This window comes from Entelurus aequoreus, linkage group LG05 (genome assembly GCF_033978785.1).
Source record: "Entelurus aequoreus isolate RoL-2023_Sb linkage group LG05, RoL_Eaeq_v1.1, whole genome shotgun sequence".
Taxonomy (NCBI): Eukaryota; Metazoa; Chordata; class Actinopteri; order Syngnathiformes; family Syngnathidae; genus Entelurus; species Entelurus aequoreus.
Genome location: NC_084735.1, coordinates 62,641,050 through 62,656,258, shown reverse-complemented (window position 1 = coordinate 62,656,258; position 15,209 = coordinate 62,641,050). Strand labels below are relative to the sequence as shown.

The following is a 15,209-nucleotide window of genomic DNA, read 5'->3' as shown; positions in this document are numbered from 1 at the left end:
TCATGTCTGACATTCACATATACACATTTTATGTCTGAAGAGGAGCAGGAAGAGGTGGATCTTATTTAATCTTACCCCTTCTTCTGGGGCAGAGTGACTCAGCGGGTAGAGCAGCCATCCAGAAACTTGTTCCTATTTCAATTTCAGCATCTGCCATCCTAGTCGCTGCCTGTGTCCTTGGGCAAGACAGTTCACCCATCTTGCTCCCACTGCCAGCCACACTAGTATAAATATAGCTTACCACCACTAAGGTTGAATGTATGCGTTTCCCAATGTAAAGTCCTTTGAGACAATTGTGAAAAAACATAGTATAAATATAATTAATTTATTCTACATATCACATCAGTCATCACATTTATTGGTTACAACACATTTATTGGTGAATAATAAAACGGATCGGATTAACTACTTCTTCCTACTCCTTTTTGGACATGTTGAATTGTGTAAATGTGATTCCATTGTAACTGTCAGACTGGGGTTTAGGCAGGAAGGAGAATGGATCCCAAAATGCAGAGCAGAGGCCAGAGTGAACTGGTAAAGTGTATTTATTACAAAGTTCAGCGATGTAACAAAAAAATATGGTGCAAGTGAAACAAAAAGGAAACAAACTTGCACTGCGAAAAAAGGCAGAATGGGTAATGGAACTGCAGGGAAGCGCTGGAAAAAGCAAGAGGGAACGGGAGTGCATGTGGCTATGAATAACAACAGACAAACAATAAACCCACAACTCAACTGCAGCAGGAGAGGTGATTAAAAAGGAATGCTGATGAGAATCACCTGCGCAGCTCCAGTAGCCCCGCCCAGCTCAGGGGGCGTCAGCTTCTAGGGGGAAACAGAAGTAAATGAAAGGAACCAAAATAAAGGGTGACAGTAACCTTAATTAATTCACATAGTCTGAAATTTTTAAGAAAGGTAAGGATTTAACAATACTGTATGCTTATTTAGCGGTGGTGTAAAATGACACTAACTAGAGTTGTTTTTATTTTTGCCTCTCGTTCAGCTAAATTGCATTTAACATTTAACACATCTCTTCCAATTTCCAAAGTCAAATATATAACACTAATCCAACACCAAAATACATGGGGGCTGATTTACTAAGATCCAAACACCACGCGGTGAACAGCATGTGCAATCTATAAAATAATGTGTACTATTAGTGGGCGCATGCGATTTACTATCACTGCGTGTGCAATTGAAAAGTGATACAGAACGCCCTATTTAAATGTACTATATGGAGACACTCTCATTTATTGCACATTCATGTTACGCTTTTACCTGTGCCGTTTTGCTATGTTTTCAAACATGCAGGAGACATGTACTACTTTTTATGGGCATTTTTGCAGCAGTAGTGCATCTATATTGAAACTGAAGGTGCCTGGGAGCTGAGGCTGCACTTAGTCCGCACGATATGCAAAAATGCAAACTTCAAGAAGTTTTTTTCATGTAAGATATATATTAATAATATGTATTATACGTGAAAAAAAACTGACGTCATTAAAAAATACTAAAGGACAACAAAACGCATTAATTGAATTTGTTTTAATCACCCCTTTAAGTCCTCTAACAATTATGAAATTATAAAATGAAGTAGCTGAATGGATGATGTGTTTGGATGAATAGTTTTCATTTCTGACCGTCCAAAGTGTGCTATCAAGTTTGCACGTGTTTTAGTTTACGCAAAGGTTCAGTAAATCAGGCCCATAATGTACTCCTTCATACACTCACATATCTCATGCTATGAACAAAATTATGTTTCATAAGTGTATTAAACAGGTTTACTCTGCACATATTTTTTGCTTCAAATAGCAAGTCAGATAGCTGTATGTAGCTATGAAATGCAAACTTCAGACCTTACACAAGAAATATATTTTTTGTCATCGCAGGCACAGAGCTTCCAACATGTTCCTTGAAGGATACAAGCGCAATTGGCTTCACTCCGAGGGTTACTCATTTGAAGACAGAATGATAGATGACTTGTCTGTAAGTGTCAACAAATTGTCACAAAACATTTTTTTTGTTTTTTGTTTTGTTTTTTTATATTCACTGTGCCGTGCTCTTCCTGGTGTATTGCAGAAAGCAATGGAGCAAGAAGAAGGAGACGAAGAGGAGGAGAAAGAAACAAAACCGGATCCACTCCACCAGCTTATTCTGCATTTTAGTCGCACTGCTCTCACAGAAAAAAGGTCTTAGCAGCTGTGGTAAAAATATATCAAAGCATATTTCAATAGGGCATTAATTTTCTTCTGTTGTCTTCTCATTTTAGTAAACTTGATACAGATCATCTTTATATGGCATATGCAGACATTATGGCAAAGGTGAGTTTCACTGTGAGTTGAGGTTTTAATAGCACAAGATTAGATTGACATATCTTTACTTTTGTCCTGGGTATTTTAGAGTTGCCATGTTGGTGAGGAAGAAGAAGGGGAAGAGGAAATGTTGGAAGATGCTGAGGATGAGATGTCCTTTGAGGTGCGACAGTCGGAACTGGTAATGGGCGGCGAGGGGCTGGGGACCAGGAACACAGCGGAGCGGTAGCTCTCGACGCATTGAGTGGCCTCATCATCACGACATTATTTCACTGTCATCGTCACTCTGTCTCTGCTATACATCTTTGTCAGTCCCTGTTGATTTGTTGTGCTTCATTCATTTTGAGTTGCTTTATCAGGACTACATAAGCCCCAATCCTGATGTGTGTTCGGTGCTAATAGCAGTATTTTATATGTAGAATGGTTAGCACCATAGTTTTTGAATTGCATAATAAATGCCAAAAAACAAGAAAAAAAAATCTATGTAATTGCAGTTGAACACCACTTTTATCTGGATTGGGTCTAATTAGACGTCCCAAAAATAATGTAAAAGTTGCACCAATCTAATCATACTAATAATTAAAAAATCTAAAGTTACATCATCAGCCTTGTGAACTAAAATGGCTCCTTTCAATTCTTGCAAGGGTAAATTCACTTTATACTCTTGCATTTCTCTGCAGCATCTGGAGATGAACAATTTAACCTATATCATATATAAAAGGACATATGTCAATAAATGTTGATCAGTAATAGAATAGACATCAGAATGCGCAGGGAAAATGTTATCACTTTAAATCAGGGGTGTCAAACTGGCTTTTATTGAGGACCGTCGCAATTATGGCAACCCTCAAAGGGCCGCTTGTAACAGTGATATTTTATGTATATAAACATATAATAGCTTCATTACACAATTTTTATCAAATCATTTTGATTGTTATTAGAGCAGTCAAATTATATATGTTTTTTAAATCAGATTAATCACACTTTTGACTTTGGATTAATCATGATTATTCACATGGCTACGCCATGCTTGCATAAGTATACTGGTAATTTAAATCAACTTAAAAAAGACCCTTAATTTTTGGACACAAATGCAATTTTTTTGAAAATCATACAGGAATATTCTTTTAGATGTTTTACTTGAATGCACGTCATTTAATTACTCAAACCTTGGTAACAGTTTTAACTGAAGCACTGTTGGGGTGTATTTTGAAGTGAAATGTGTCACATAGCACACCAGTTTGAGTCTCTTCACTCATCTTTGCACTGACGTATGCATTGACTGACCTTATAACAACCCATGCCACAGTTAAGGTAAAGGAGACTGTACAGTCAAAATAAATGGCGTGATTAATATGCGTGTATACATGATTAATGCAATATTTTTTTGTGATTAACCACATGAGTCACATTATTATTTTTGACAGCTTTAATTATAATATACAAACCCCGTTTCCATATGAGTTGGGAAATTGTGTTGGATGTAAATATAAACGGAATACAATGATTTGCAAATCCTTTTCAACCCATATTCAATTGAATGCACTACAAAGACAAGATAATTGATGTTCAAACTCATAAACTTTTTTTTTTTTTGCAAATAATAATTTACTTAGAATTTCATGGCTGCAACACGTGCCAAAGTAGTTGGGAAAGGGCATGTTCACCACTGTGTTACATGGCCTTCCTTTTAACAACACTAAGTAAACTTTTGGGAACTGAGGAGACACATTTTTTAAGCTTCTCAGGTGGAATTCTTTCCCATTCTTGCTTGATGTACAGCTTAAGTTGTTCAACAGTCCGGGGGTCTCCGTTGTGGTATTTTAGGCTTCATAATGCGCCAAACATTTTCAATGGGAGACAGGTCTGGACTACAGGCAGGCCAGTCTAGTACCCGCACTCTTTTACTATGAAGCCACGTTGATGTAACACGTGGCTTGGCATTGTCTTGCTGAAATAAGCAGGGGCGTCCATGGTAACGTTGCTTGGATGGCAACATATGTTGCTCCAAAACCTGTATGTACCTTTCAGCATCAATGGCGCCTTCACAGATGTGTAAGTTATCCATGTCTTGGGCACTAATATACCCCCATACCATCACAGATGCTGGCTTTTCAACTTTGCGCCTATAACAATCCGGATGGTTATTTTCCTCTTATGTCCGGAGGACACGACATCCACAGTTTCCAAAACCAATTTAAAAGGTGGACTCGTCAGACCACAGAACACTTTTCCACTTTGTATCAGTCCATCTTAGATGAGCTCAGGCCCAGCGAAGCCGACTGCGTTTCTGGGTCTTGATAAACGGTTTTCGCCTTGCATAGGAGAGTTTTAACTTGCACTTACAGATGTAGCGACCAACTGTAGTTACTGAAAGTGGGTTTCTGAAGTGTTCCTGAGCCCATGTGGTGATATCCTTTACACACTGATGTCGCTTGTTGATGCAGTACAGCCTGAGGGATCGAAGCTTAGCTTAGCTACTTACGTGCAGTGATTTCTCCAGATTCTCTGAACCCTTTGATGATATTACGGACCGTAGATGGTGAAATCCCTAAATTCCTTGCAATAGCTGGTTGAGAAAGGTTTTTCTTAAACTGTTCAACAATTTGCTCACGCATTTGTTGACAAAGTGGTGACCCTCGCCCCATCCTTGTTTGTGAATGACTGAGCATTTCATGGAATCTACTTTTATACCCAATCATGTCACCCACCTGTTCCCAATTTGCCTGTTCACCTGTGGGATGTTCCAAATAAGTGTTTGATTAGCATTCCTCAACTTTATCAGTATTTATTGCCACCTTTCCCAACTTCTTTGTCACGTGTTGCTGGCATCAAATTCTAAAGTTAATGATTATTTGCAAAAAAAAAAATGTTTATCAGTTTGAACATCAAATATGTTGTCTTTGTAGTGCATTCAACTGAATATGGGTTGAAAATGATTTGCAAATCATTGTATTCTTTTTATATTTACATCTAACACAATTTCCCAACTCATATGGAAATGGGGTTTGTATTTAAAGCAGATCGTTGAATAACTTGCTCTGAAATTGTATGTCAATGATAACCCACATTATCATGCATTTTGTCGCATGGTAATATTAAAGTGTAGAACATATGCAATTGCATGTGTACATTCTTCTGTCAAAATTGAAAGAAAAATAAATTTGGCCATAAAGTGCTTTATTGTTTCCAGCCTTTGCAGGCCACATAAATGATGTGGCGGGCCAGCTCTGGCGCCGTTGCTTTGAGTTTGACACCTTTGCTTTAAATGATTGTGCTTAAACACTTTCTCAATGTCATTGCTATCCTGATCACCGATCTCTCTCTCGCTCCATGGCTCCATGTAATTCCTGTCAACTTCGTTACCTCCATCATTATTAACCGAATGCTGCTGATCAGTGTCTCCCCTTTTCCCCACTCACATAGCCTACTGACAGACTACAGCGCAGAAGCCTGTAAAGAGCTACACTTTTATGCACATATTTAAGATACGCAGCATACAGAAGTGGAATCAGATACACGATGAAGGCTACAGCACGACACATAACGGGAATAGCTCGGTTGTAGGCATACGTGGGTGGTGGGAGGTTTGGGTTGGTTGTGGTGCGGGAGGTTGGGATGTTGATGTTTAGGTGTGGGAAGCTACATGTTGATTTGTGGTGTGGCTGAACAGAGGAATGTCCGTTGGTCCTCTGATTCAGAGATATTCATTCAATGGTCATATACTATTCATAAATGGCATTCTATTTGGGTGTACATTGTACTCTCACAACATACTTTGTCAGTGCTGACCTATACTAGAATAATCCAAAGCAGCAAGCACATTACTTTTTTAAATGCCAAAGAAATATCTCCGACACAGAGGGATTGCAACTCTTGTCCACATTGTCGGGACAAAAGATGCAAGCGCCATGGCTACAATGTTGGGCCGTCGCTGCTTCCTGTAGTCTAACGCTTGCTCCAGCCAGCAAACGTGAAGAAGTAGTGTTGTGATTCCACCACTAACAATGTGAACTGGGAGAATGTGTGCAAAGTGCAGACAAATACCTTGAATCAACATTTTGACATGTTTTTTTGTGAATTAAGCCTAAAATATGAAACATTTGAGAAAAACTGGTAAGTTTGTGCATTAATATTGTAAAGTTTTAGAGACCTGAGTGAAAGGAGAATGGATGGGCTTTTTAACAAGAATATAAATGGATAGAATGGGATCTTACAACATCTCTTTTATCCATTTACATTTTGAGCATGAAAGTCTGCAACGTATTCATCATATTGTCGACCACAGGAGAAAGAAATGGAAAAACAGCGACTGCTTTACCAGCAGTCCAGGCTTCACAATCGTGGAGCTGCAGAGATGGTGCTGCAAATGATCAGTGCCTGCAAAGGTGAACCTTGTTTTTACATGTAGCATCAACAACGCTTCTCATATGATGATATTTTAATATACTTTCTTCCTTCTTGCAGGTGAGACAGGCCCAATGGTGTCAACAACCCTCAAACTGGGTATCTCCATCCTCAATGGTGGAAATACTGAGGTTCAACGGGTGAGGCCTTCTTTTATAGTCACCCTAACTTTGCTCTTTTAAACACTTGCTCCGCTTTTTGGATAGAAAATGCTGGAGTACCTGAAGGATAAAAAAGATGTTGGGTTTTTTTTGAGTGTCCAAGCCTTGATGCAGTCATGCAGGTCTGTTTGAAACTATAAAATAATACCTGTAAATTAACCTAGTTGTGTTAATATTCAAATTAACAATGGCTCCAATTGCTCACAGTGTCCTGGATCTAAATGCTTTTGAGAGGCAGAACAAGGCCGAGGGGCTCGGCATGGTCTCAGAAGAAGGCACTAGTAAGTCGTCATGCTGTTTTTTTTAATGTTTTTTATGTGAAGGCATAGAAATCATCATTCTGATGATGACAGAATTAATACATTATATGTAGTATGAAGTTATGTAGACAGCCAATCAATGGATACAATTACATATTGCTGAGTGACTGCGTGGGTTACCTCTGGGTACTCCGGCTTCCTCCCACCTCCAAAGACATTCACCTGGGGATAGGCTGATTGGCAACACTAAATGGTCCCTAGTGTGAATGTGAGTGTGAATGTTGTCTGTCTATCTGTGTTGGCCCTGTGATGAGGTGGCGACTTGTCCAGGGTGTACCCCGCGTACCGCCCGAATGCAGCTGAGATAGGCTCCAGCACTCCCTGCGACCCGGAAAGGGACAAGTGGTAGAAAATGGATATTGCTGAGTTTTGAATCACACTACAAGAAAAAATAAGAATTATTATCAAAGGCACAATTTAGTTCTCAAAGGCAACATTTTAAAAAGGCATGCAGGTGAAACAAAAAAATTACAATATTGTGCAAAGTTTGTTTATTCCAGCAATCAGAGTTACATGCAATTTAAGATATTACAATCCTTCTTTTGATATAATTTACAGTTTATGAAAAATTTGAATTAACAATCTCAGAACATTCGGGGTTTTTAAAAAAAAGTGTTAGTCATGATCATCAAAATTATAAGAAAAAAGGATTGACATATTTTACTTTTAATGAGTTTATTTCACATAGTTTCACATTTGAAGTTGAAATTAAATTTGCTTGATATTAAATTTTTTTGAGGTCCACCTGTAGACTACTGTATAAAGCTTTGGAATTGGACCTGAAGGGTGAATGCTTATGTTGTGGCCAGTGACTGTATTTGCTCATCAAATATCTACTTTTTTAAAATTTGTATTTATTATTGTTTTTTTTAATGTTTTTATTTATTTTTAATTTTTTATTTGTAATACTGGAAATTGAAATGGCTAGAACATAAAACAAACAAAAGCCAAAGCAGGACATTAATTCATATCGCTTTCCTGCCTTCTGAATGAAACTCAGAATTAGGATTACGTAACATGCTTAGTGGAATTTTAAAAAAAAAGATACAGCATCTACCAATCCAAAATCTATGGTATATGATGTACAAGCACACACCACAGGTTGACATTTTATTTTATCTGACCCTTTTTTCAAACAAAATACCCAAACAACAAAAACTCAGGTTAAATATGAAAATGCATTGACTTGAAATATTATCAAATACCAGTAACAGCATCATTTTCATTGCAAGTTTGCATCATGTATTTCACTGAAGACATAAAAAAAAAATTCTCTTTTACTTATTTATTAAATTTTGATTAAAACTGAATCCATACCAAGTGAGTGTAAAACACGAAAGATGGTTTCCATATGTGGCATTCAGTTTGATTTGCTTTCTAATCAATTTTCTAACCTAAAGATCATTAATACTTTGATAAGTGTTAATGAATTCACTATTTTTGAGATTGTTGATTTTGTGGTGGTTTCTATTTGTATGACTTGTTAGTCCTCACCTGCAGTTGACTTCATTTGAAATGGTCACTGAGTGAACTTTGCCATGGGATGTTGTTAATCTCCCCGTCCTCATCTCTCAGTCCTCTACTGTTGTCAACATCACTGCTCCTCTTTCCCTTCCCCACGATCACTGCCATCTCTCCCCCGTCCATCCTTTCATGATCCTCAGAGTTGAGCGGAGATCGGGGTAAATCATCTTTCTGTCCATCGCTGTCTCCTCCTTTCTTTCTTTTTTTGTCATTCTGTCCCTGACATTGCACCCCAACTAACAACAAAATGAATGTCAGTCATGTTCATAATTAAGATTCTTAACTCACTTTTACTGTTCATTCTAAGTGGAAATGAATGGAATCTGGTTTTGCCTGCTCATCTTAACCTGCATTTGAAACATAACTCCATGGTGGATCCTGTTCTCATGACAATTATTTAGGGTATTTTACATAAAAAAAGGCATTGTATTCCTTTATCTGCAATGACACTATGGTTCCATACCAGTTGTATATTATAATTACCCAAAACGAGTTCAATGATTTCCATCCAAATCCTTGTGAGAACATGTTACATGTAGAGTTTCGACATTTGTAATCGTTCCTCTTTCTCCAAGTCATACTGTGCAGACCAGGTAAATGTCAAACTATGTTAAGTATTTCTCTGCCTTAGGCAAAGTCTTGGGACCTGATCTACTAAAGGTTTGTGTGTATTAAACATGTGCAAACTTGCTAGCACACACAAAGCTTTTCTACTAAATTGATGCAAAGAGGGTTGCATCTCTTAAAGGGGAACTACATTTTTTTGGGAATTTTGTCTAACATTTACAATCACTATGAGGGACAAGAAGAAGAAGACAGATCCTTTTAATGCATTCTATCTTCTAAATAAACGTAATAATAAAAGTCAGTTTACAATGGAGTCAATGGGAGGATCTCTTTTCCGCACATAAAGCCCTCTAAATAATCATCAAAAAACCACCAACAATACTCCATTTACATTTCCTGACCTGAATATTAACCAAGTATTATGATATCGTTATTATTAGCACTAACATAAAAAAAACTATTTTCAGCGGCCCCGTGATCACAGAGAGCTAGCTAGCTTGTGCTGCTATAATTATATCCTCATCTGGTGGGTTGCTTTCTGAACTTTTTTATGTTTGTTGGCTCTCATGAAGTCTGCAGCGGATAGTAATCAGTGATATTGTCTAAAGAAAAAGTGAACATCGTGATGTGTTTGTGAAATTAATGCGGCACGTATTCCCAAAATGAGCAAAATTTGTAATTATTACATGTTATTATGAATGTGCCTGTTGCTACATTACATATATACTTAAAGCGAGTATATTAAACCTTATAGAAGTATTTTAATGTTTTTTTAAGTGCTTTATAGGCAGATTAGAGTGACTTCCATAAGATCCATTTTAAACTGACTTATGATTGCTTTTATTTACTAGTTAGAATGCATTAAAAAAAAGAAAAACATATGTGTGCTTGTCTTACATAAGGATTGTGAATGACAGGAAAAATTCCCCTTTAAGTGAGGAAATTAAGGAGCGTAATCCATTTAGCATCTCTGTCTTCATGATTATGCAGAATATATAGTCATCATCTGAACGGCCACGATACTGGGAGGAGAAAATGCCAATATAATAATTTAGCACATGCAGGGCAATTTATCAAGGCTGAAATTGTTCTGTATCAATACACTGTTTTGTGTCTTTATTTAGCACCTCTAGAAAGGACTGACAGTTGCGCAGAAATAACAGAGGGAAAGGAGGCAATTACGCTGCAGTTCTGTCCTTTGTATGCTTGTCAACGTATATGGACTGTCAATAGTAAAATATTACATATTGTCTACTCAGCAATATAATTTTATAGCTGCTGAATGACTTAAGGGGCTGATTAAAACAAAATCAAGTGATGCATTTTGGTGTTTGCTGTTTTTTTTTTTTAATGACGTTAATTTTTTCATACAGAAGATATATTAGCAAAACTCCTATATGAAAAAAAACTATTGCGATATGCATTTTCTTGCATTAGGACCAATTCCTGCACTGCAGGACCGTGTCTAAAATGCTGATAATAAGTGGTACATAATGGTCTGCTGCATGTTTAAAAACATACCAAAACGTCACAGATCGGAGCATGATAACATGAATATGCAATAAATGAGTATCCATGGTAAAAGCTGCTTAGTACGCGCAAAAACCTCATTTAAAAAAGGCGGTCTATGCAAGTTATCAGTTGTACACGCAGTCTTAGTAGATCACACGCAACACGCCCACTAATAGTACAAGCTTTTTTATAGTTTGTGCATGCTGTGTAGCACGTGGTATTTGGATCTTCGTAGATCAGGCCCTTAGTGTACTTTTGAGTTTGTGTGTGAATAGCAGTAGTAAAACCATTGGTGCACTAGGAGTGTTGCTTTCAGGAACCCTAATTGGTTCATGCATGGAGTTTCCATTTACAATGGTACCTCAGTTATTGTACATTACGCCACACTTTTCGTATGATACGATTTATGATTACATTTTTCGGCAAAACTTTGCCCCGGTTTTTGTATGCCATAGGTCAGTTTGCCTGCATATCATTCCTCAGTATCAAGTGCTCAGACAAAGAATCCTACTAGTTGAGACTTCTTAAATCATCTTTATTATGTGTGCAGTTTATTTGTTCATTGAACGCATACAGAACAACAAACAAGTCTGTGTCTTTTTTGTTTCTTCGAGTGGGAGCAGAATCAATCAAGCACTGTGTTTCCTGTTCTGTCCTTGCGTTCTTCATGTGATGAGGCGTTGAAGAGCACTGCATAAATTTAAGAGTCTCTCTGATTTTTTTTTCCATTGATTACAACTGAAAAAAGCCACAATGGGCCAAAAAAGTTGCGAGTGTCGGCATTTGAAAGTAACATCCTTAAGGCTCTCCATTGCCCTCCTCCTTTTCATTCATTGGCCTGTTTGCCCATTTCTCCATTAACGTAAAAGTAATGTTAATTGTTCATTTATCCATTTATTTATTCATTTACAAGTATTCCGTTTCGTTTCTGCATCTAAAACTACAATTGTTCTCCGTGTTTTATTTGTCTGTGTCTAAAACGGATTCATTGAATTGGCTTTATTTCTTGTGAGAAAAATGTTGTCTTTTTTGTATGATTCGGTCTTCAGAAAATTCAGGTACCACTGTATTCTATTGAGTGACCTACTTTTTATCAAGAGAATCAAATAAAAATTAAGTATTTTTAAGAAAAAATACCATGCAGTTTCTAGCAGCAAAACTCCACCTGTGGTGCTCATCCTTAGGCATTGCATTGCATGTGATGCTAAAGGCTCCTGAATGTTGCTCCACAGCTGACTGTGTGCCTAACACTGACTAGTTTAGAAAAAAAAAAAAAATTAGATGTTTTGGGTTGATTAGTTTCTGTGACAAAGAAACACCATTAGACAATGCTTACGCAGTAAACCCTCCAACCATCTTGTGACATTATGTTTAACGTGTTGTTATCATATGGTCAGCATGCCTTGCTAAAACATTTTCTTGGATTTAGATGAGAAAGTCATGGCTGATGACGAGTTCACCTGCGACCTCTTCCGCTTCTTGCAGCTACTCTGTGAGGGTCACAATAACGGTGAGTGTGGATAGTATTTAATTCCAGAGTCAAGTTGTATTGTAGCATTGAGATGTTACTAACGTGCCCACGATCTTGTGGCTTGCAGATTTTCAGAACTACTTAAGGACGCAGACAGGAAGCACAACAACCATCAACATCATCATCTGTACTGTCGATTACCTGCTCAGACTACAGGTCTCTTATATACAGCATAGTTTATCACTGGGTTTCACATCAAGATGGTCCAACTCCTTCTCTTATTTTCTCTTTGAAGGAATCAATCAGTGATTTCTACTGGTATTACTCTGGCAAAGATGTCATCGATGAGCCAGGAAAGAAGAATTTTTCCAAAGCAATGACTGTAGCAAAACAGATTTTTAACAGTCTTACTGAATATATTCAGGTAAAGTACAAAACAAGCAATGATTTGTTAATTTTGCAACGCATCACAAGACAATTGCTGATAATACATAATTCCCCAAAAATGTGCACAGATTTTTAACATAATAAACGGCTCATTAATGCACTGTGGAAAGGTATCATGATAGTACTCTATGAATAGTTTGAAAAAGTCAATTACATTCTTCCCCCAGGGTCCCTGCACAGGCAATCAGCAGTCTCTGGCTCACAGCAGGCTGTGGGATGCTATTGTGGGATTCCTCCATGTCTTTGCTCACATGATGATGAAGCTGGCTCAGGTAGGATTGTTTCATTTATTTCACATTAAAAAAATGTCATCGTCACTGTTGTTTTTCTGTTATTGCTTCACCTGTAAAGTTTGGTAGAGTCAGTGTGTTTGCAACCTTTAACTTGACTCAAAATTAGGTTCACTTGTATGAGGACTATCAACAAGTGTGCCTTTACAAAACTATTAAACTGTCAGACAGAGATGAAAGGCACAGATATGAATTCAATAATATGTAAATGTTTGTGATTTACCCCACTATATTGAGAAACTAATTGCAGTGTGATGAATTATAAATATAAACAATTTCAACCTATTTCCACAATAATAAACATATTGTTAAATGAATACCTTCCTGACAATCAAACATATCTTTGTCAAGGAGGATTTTTTGATACAGCTCATGGTGTTTTTATTTATTTTATGGTTCATCTTGACTGTCATGAAGCCTTAATGGGATTTTCATATAGTATGTCATGCTAGTGGATGTTTAGTAGAGCTTACTGGATGCGTAATGTACCGCACAATGGCTCCTTTCACAGCTTAATAGAAAACATGCTTGCACAACCTTTGCTTGATACACGACCTTATGACTGAATATATACGCTGACATCAATTTCAATACATGCATGTGCGAAAATAATAAAATCAACGATGGCTGGACTCCATTTACCTGCTTTAGTGTCAGCATCTTGTTGTGCATGCAGCTCACTGTCACTGTCATGGCTGTCTTGGGTCACCTGAATACTCAGCCTTTGTTGATTTTATTATTAAAACCCATAGTGTTTTTATGTTTTTAATTACACACACTATTAATTAAATAGTATGTTCCATATTATTCTTTGTTAAGGCCTACATTTATTACAGTATTGAGTTTATTATACTTATGCTTTTATTCAATGCAGTGCAATACACCAATTGTGTTTTTAATTTGCACGACATCCTGTATGTTTAAATCTTACTTGCACTTTTTAGATCGTTAAAGTGTCATTCTGATGCTGTCAGCTATAGATGTCATAGGGGATCTGGATAGGCACCGTCAGTAGTTTAGACTAGGCGGCAGGCGAGCCACCACACCGCCATATTTCCCCAGACTTCAGTCAGCCTTGAACAATGGGCTGCAGCTGTATATCCTCCAGGAAAGTGAAATGCGCTGTGCTGTGTGGGCCAAATGGTGATTTGAAGCCCTTGCCTATTGCACTCCTGACATTAGGCACATCAAACAATCTCTATCACATGCACATTTTGGAAAGAGTAGAAATATGTATTACACAAATTAAGAAAGTAGTTAGTTATCGGAACAAAAATGCACTGCATTGCATCTCTATATCTGTAAATTGTACAGTAGCAGAGAAATCTCTGAATTGTGGGTGGCCAAGATTTTTCATGCACTGTCGAGGAATCTTTTGATAGAAAAGTAAATATAATTCATATAATTATTATACTACAAACTGCAATGCCAGACGAATTAACCCTACCTAAAGTTCTAAAGTACATACTTTCTATATAATGAATTAGTCTATAGTTAAAATGTTACATAGGATGTAAATTTATCGCATTAATCTACTGATTATTGATCTATGTAGGTGTACTTCTGAACAGAAAGATCGTTTTTTAACTACAAGCTGTTAGAATCTGGATTTCAGCCATGATACATTGTATGGGCAATCAACCTGAATGTGATAAATAAACCCTTAAGTTACTCATTTCAACCTGTTAAAATATATTAAACTCACTCATGGAAGGTCAGTCCGTTGCTCTTAATCTGTTTATTTATACAGGTGACATGATCACGCTGCCTTGGCATCTTTTTTTCAAAACGATCTGGCGCGTTTGCTGTGCGTGCGTGAGCAAAGTCTGGGGTAACAATTTTACTGTCACTTGACCTAGGTCCGATCTAGGTTACTTATGAGATCTATGCTGTCAGCACTTTGTAACATACAGGACACGATTAACAAAATGACCTTGCACTCCTTGTGTTTTGCAATGGTAGTATTTAATGTACTGTGGTGCATCAGTGAACATGAAGTATTGTAGACATGGCATTAATTACACTCTGTAAATTCAACTTGCAATTTAAATGACCCGAGGCGTGTATGTGATGAAATAGCCTGTAAAGCCAAGGATTGTTGCAATGTTCTCACCATATTTTTTCTGCACAAGAATGTTTTTAATTGTTTAACGACTGAATAATTTATTGATTATTCAAACTGTCTTCCACATGTTCAATGCAGG

The 15,209-nt window shown here is 37.2% G+C and overlaps 1 protein-coding gene across 1 annotated transcript in view; it reads left to right on the top strand.

Moving 5' to 3' along the window:
* Window positions 1-15,209, top strand: part of LOC133650860 (ryanodine receptor 1-like) — a 62,758-nt gene that overhangs the window by 36,161 nt on the left and 11,388 nt on the right. Inside the window, exons 77-88 of the mRNA XM_062048573.1 lie at window positions 1,884-1,980; window positions 2,074-2,183; window positions 2,264-2,315; window positions 2,395-2,487; window positions 6,595-6,694; window positions 6,774-6,853; window positions 6,920-6,996; window positions 7,082-7,155; window positions 12,227-12,307; window positions 12,396-12,484; window positions 12,564-12,692; window positions 12,883-12,987. Of these exons, the coding sequence (XP_061904557.1) occupies window positions 1,884-1,980; window positions 2,074-2,183; window positions 2,264-2,315; window positions 2,395-2,487; window positions 6,595-6,694; window positions 6,774-6,853; window positions 6,920-6,996; window positions 7,082-7,155; window positions 12,227-12,307; window positions 12,396-12,484; window positions 12,564-12,692; window positions 12,883-12,987 (1,087 nt within the window). The remainder of the gene's footprint in view (window positions 1-1,883; window positions 1,981-2,073; window positions 2,184-2,263; window positions 2,316-2,394; window positions 2,488-6,594; window positions 6,695-6,773; window positions 6,854-6,919; window positions 6,997-7,081; window positions 7,156-12,226; window positions 12,308-12,395; window positions 12,485-12,563; window positions 12,693-12,882; window positions 12,988-15,209) is intronic.